Source organism: Octodon degus, unplaced genomic scaffold, assembly GCF_000260255.1.
Source record: "Octodon degus isolate 3935 unplaced genomic scaffold, OctDeg1.0 scaffold00002, whole genome shotgun sequence".
Classification (NCBI taxonomy): Eukaryota; Metazoa; Chordata; class Mammalia; order Rodentia; family Octodontidae; genus Octodon; species Octodon degus.
The window spans coordinates 10844299-10848764 of record NW_004524578.1 but is presented as its reverse complement, the minus strand read 5'-3'; the positions used below and the strand labels follow the sequence as shown (position 1 = coordinate 10848764).

Genomic DNA, 4466 nt, shown 5'->3' with positions numbered 1-4466 from the left:
ATATGGAATACTCTTCAGTTCCTTAAAAGCTGCTTCCAGTGGGAGTCCACCCTAAGAAGTTCAGTATCATTTGTGGTAAGATTTCCTTTCCACGTTCAAGTCATTGGTTGCTTCTTTGGATCCTTTCTTCTTTCTAAAATGTATTATGGCCCAGGCGTTATGTGGGCTTTGTCTTTCTTATCAGATTTACCCACAAAAATCTTTTCCTTTACCCACATCCTTCTCGTACATCATTTCTTGGTGAGCTTAAAAGAGCTAATGCTCTACATTTTTGAATGTCCCTATAGCTATTATCTAACCAAATTCTAGTCTATCCAATGACTAGAAATTTTTCTCTTCTTCAGTGCCCTGGATGCCACGAATTTTTGAAAAATGACAGCTAAAAAATATCCCATGACTAAATTATAACTATGGAAGAAGGATTTTTTTTTTTGCTCCAAATGCCTTCAGGGGTGCTTTGGCTGCCTGGAGTGTTGTGGGGATCGAACTACAGCAACCTGAGGCTGACAGCTTTGTGGAAGCAGCCACTTAAAGAACTGAGCTAGGGCCAGGCCCCTAAATTATAACTAAATGACTACAATTTAGATGTTTAAGTAAATTGTTCACAAACTTTGATATTGAAAAATGTATTCATATTGAACCACTTGGGTCATAATTGATCGCTCCTCATAATTTGACTCGGTGCCACATGGAGAAACACTCCTGTGATTGAAATGCACTCTTTTCTCTGATAAGCATAATCAAATAATAGAATCAAAGAGCTGCAAGAGATTTCAAGGCCTCCCGTGCAAGGGTAAGAATCTTGGAGGGACTTCTGAGTTGGCAAAGAGCCTTCACTTCACAACTTTGGTCAGTCAGTCTTGCTCAGGAACAAGGCGACACATCCTTGTTTATGTCAGACGTGGGAGGAAACACCGGGTCTCCAAATGGTCTATCCCAGACACATTACCATTCATTTCTTTGCTGTGTAGACGTTACTGCAGAGTTCATATAGTGAGTGAGTGGCCTCAAAGTGAATACGGGTCATGGTCCGAGTTAAGTCTGATTTCTGTCCTTTATGTGATTCTTTTGTCTTCTGCTGTCAGTGTAGCCTCGGTGTTCTGTCCAACTCCATGGATTCAGACTTGCACAAAACATATGAACTTAAGATGTCAATGGGTGCTGGGGAGATAGCTCAGTAGAATAAGCGCTTGCCTGGCAAGTGCAAGGGCCTGAGTTCAATCCCTAGTTCCACTAAAAAAACAACAACAAAAAAAAAGGTGTCAATAGATTCAGGATCCTTTTATTCCTTTTTATATAATCATTTTCATAACTGGCTTTTTCTGTGCTACTGAAGGAACACTCTGTTGGCCTATTTTATGTTTCCATAACTTCAGGGCACAAAGACCTATGCTGCCTGCAGATTTTGCCCTGAATGTACCTTCTCTTCTGTCTGTATTTGATAAAAACACTGATGACAAGGGCTTTGTTCATCCATATCCTCCATCTTGTGGCTTATTTATCCACGCCTGTTTCTCATGTCCTCCTCAGCTGGGGCTCCACATGTTGGGTTCCTCTCCAACCTTCCCACCTGAATTCCCTTTCAAAACTTTCCATGGAATGTTCTGTGCAATTCTGGCCAAAAGAGGAAAATGAACACAATTGGTGGCTTCTTCCAGTCAGTGCTCTCGCCAGTGTGTGTGAGAGTGGAGAATTTCCTCTTGCTCCAGTTTAGTTTTTGGCACTGTGATTTTAGAAAAACAGAAATCTGTTGCTCTGGATTCTGCAGGGGGATGACAAGAATGATTAATGGGCTACAGGCCTGATCAGAAGAAAGATTAGAATAAATGAAGTGAAACAGGTTTTTCAGGAGAGGGGACTTCTAGACAGGAAGTGGCCTTGGTGGGGGGCCACTTCGCCACTGCCTCTTCCCTGAGTAGCCCTCCCTGCTGGCACCACTTAAGGCTAAGCGCTCTGGCAAACACAGGCAGAAGCATCTCACCCCCAGATGCCTGAGTCCCACAGAAAAGAGGATGAAAGGGCCTGGTTTTGCAAAGCTTGCTTTGTCAGATGCCTGAGTTTAGGAGGCTGTCAGTGGCCCTATTTTCTGTGGGTATAGGGGATTTTTTTCTCCCTGGATGTCATTGAACAATGCAGAATCAATTAGAAATGTTATTCAATCAACCCTTTATAGTATTCACAGATCAAATCAACCACTGATTGAAAATATGTTTTAAAATTGTGTTTGCTGGGCATGCCTGTAATCCCAGCACTTTTCGAATCTGAAGCAGGAGGATCATAAGTCTACATCTTACCACCTGGGCAATTTACTGTATCCCTGTCTCAAATATAGATCTAGACACAGACACATATAAGGTGTTGAATTTGTTGTCCTGAAAATACTGGAATGAAATATGCTCACTTAAACATATTTTAGTTTTAATTGGAAACTTTGTGTTCAAAAGATTACACTACATTTATAACACCCAGCTATGGTGGATTTCAGACAGAGTGAGGTAGACAATGAGGTGTGGTTTCATTAAACTGCTTTTTGTTACCAAGGACTATCATAATGATATTTAAAATCCATTTGTGGGATTTAAAGAGTATAAAGAAAGAGCTTTTGTAGAACTCTGTGTTTATGCGCTTGATTACTTTCTTCTATTTTTACTTATTTATTTGAAAAAATAACACTTTGGGGAGTCTACCTTGCATTCAGTGGGGCAGCATTTGTCTTTCTGAATGGCTACTCACAATGGGGCACATACCTGGGCTGCCTCTCATGATAGGGTACAACTGTGGGTGTCCATTGTGGATGTCCTTCTGTACTGTGTTGTACCCTCAGACAATCTGGGCTAGAAAGCGGAATAGAGGCTGTGAAGATGCAGCCCTGTCTCGTCTCTGCCTGCTCACTGGGTCAACGCGCTGTCTGCCAAGCTGGTGTACTCTCACTGATGTCCTCCTGTCACCTTCTCAGAACAGAATGCTGCGCCTGGACTTTCTTCATTGATGTAAAGCTTTCTTCATGTTCTACCTCTTTGCCTGGACATGCTAGGGCAGAACAATTTTGTACTAGTCCTAAGTCTGTTTTCTTAAAGCCAAAGACTGATTAAATGACCATGCTGTGCTGGCAGACTTTCTCCTCTGCTGGAAATTAGGATAAGTGATGGTTGTGGGATTCCCCTGCCAGGGTGAAAAGGTCCCTTATGGCTGAGCTGTCCCTGTGGGGCTCCTGGAGGTACTGGAGTTGATGCTGCACCCCCACACAGACAGCAGAACCAAAGGGGATTTTTACCTTGTTTGGTGAGAAAACATAAAATAGTCAATTAACCTTCTGTTGTAGTCTTATTTCCAGGTGATACAAACCATGTACATTCTACAGTGTTTAGTTCATTCTGGCCATTAATTTTAAGGCATTAGGAAAGCAAGCCACACATTTTCAGAGAACTTCTGTGGATGTGCACACGCATAGCTCACATCTTGTGGAAAGATGCTCTTATGGGAAGGCAACAGGATCTAGGTCCGTGTAGATCCAGAAGGAAGTGGTGGGAAGATTCTTCAGCATGAGGTGCTTAGATTGCTCTAGCATAAATCCACGCTCCCTTCACATTTTCTCCCCAACTCTTATTAGTATGGCTGCATTGCCAACAGCAAGAGAGAAGAGGAATTTGGCATTCGTTACTGACTCCCACTGCACTACTGTTGCTGCATTTTGTTGAATGCATGTTTATTGCAAGAATTCGAGGCTTTGGGTGGTCAGAACATTGCAAATCATGTTCCCATAGGCTCAATTATTTTTGCAGTGACGAACACTTTAAAAATCTTTCTAACTCTGTCTTTAGAGTCTTTCTCCTTCTTTTACATTTTCTACATATTTTGGTGTACTGCCTTGCTAGGTGCCATTTAATTATTTGTGCTAAATTATGTATATCTGTTTTTCTCTTCAAAAATTGCATTCTTGATTTTTCAGATGAAAGACAAATGTGTATGCCAATTTTATTGATAGAGATCAATGTAACGAAAATATCTTGCTTAGAAGTAAGAGTATCTATGTATTTATTAAGAATAGATTTACAAACCGATGTGACATTTTATGCTGTATTGTATGGCTATCCCCACACAGACTTTGAATTCTAATGGTACTAATAGTTCGTGCAACTTCACTGTGTCAGGCACTGTCCCAAGCACTCTACAAAGGTTAGCTCATTTTATTCTCAGAATAAACTTCTGATGTAGGTGCTAATTGGTGGATTCTTTTCACAGATGAAATAGATGAGCCTATATAGGTTAAGCAAATTCAGAGCTCATATTCTTTTAAGAGACAAAGCTAAGACTGAAACCCAAGTCATCTGGCTTGAGAAGCCATATGTCTAACTATTGAGCAATGTTTGCTGTAATCAGTTTGCAGGATGGAGATCTCAGGGCTCTTGTAGTTGGATACTGACTCTTGGAGCAGCCATACTGATCATTTCATATATATATATATA

At 41.0% G+C, this 4466-nt stretch overlaps 1 protein-coding gene across 1 annotated transcript in view; it reads left to right on the top strand.

Moving 5' to 3' along the window:
• Window positions 1-4466, top strand: part of Mctp2 (multiple C2 and transmembrane domain containing 2) — a 260991-nt gene that overhangs the window by 170862 nt on the left and 85663 nt on the right. The window contains exon 18 of the mRNA XM_004623453.2: window positions 1-75. This exon is cut by the window's left edge and continues 3 nt beyond it. Within this exon, the coding sequence (XP_004623510.1) occupies window positions 1-75 (75 nt within the window). The remainder of the gene's footprint in view (window positions 76-4466) is intronic.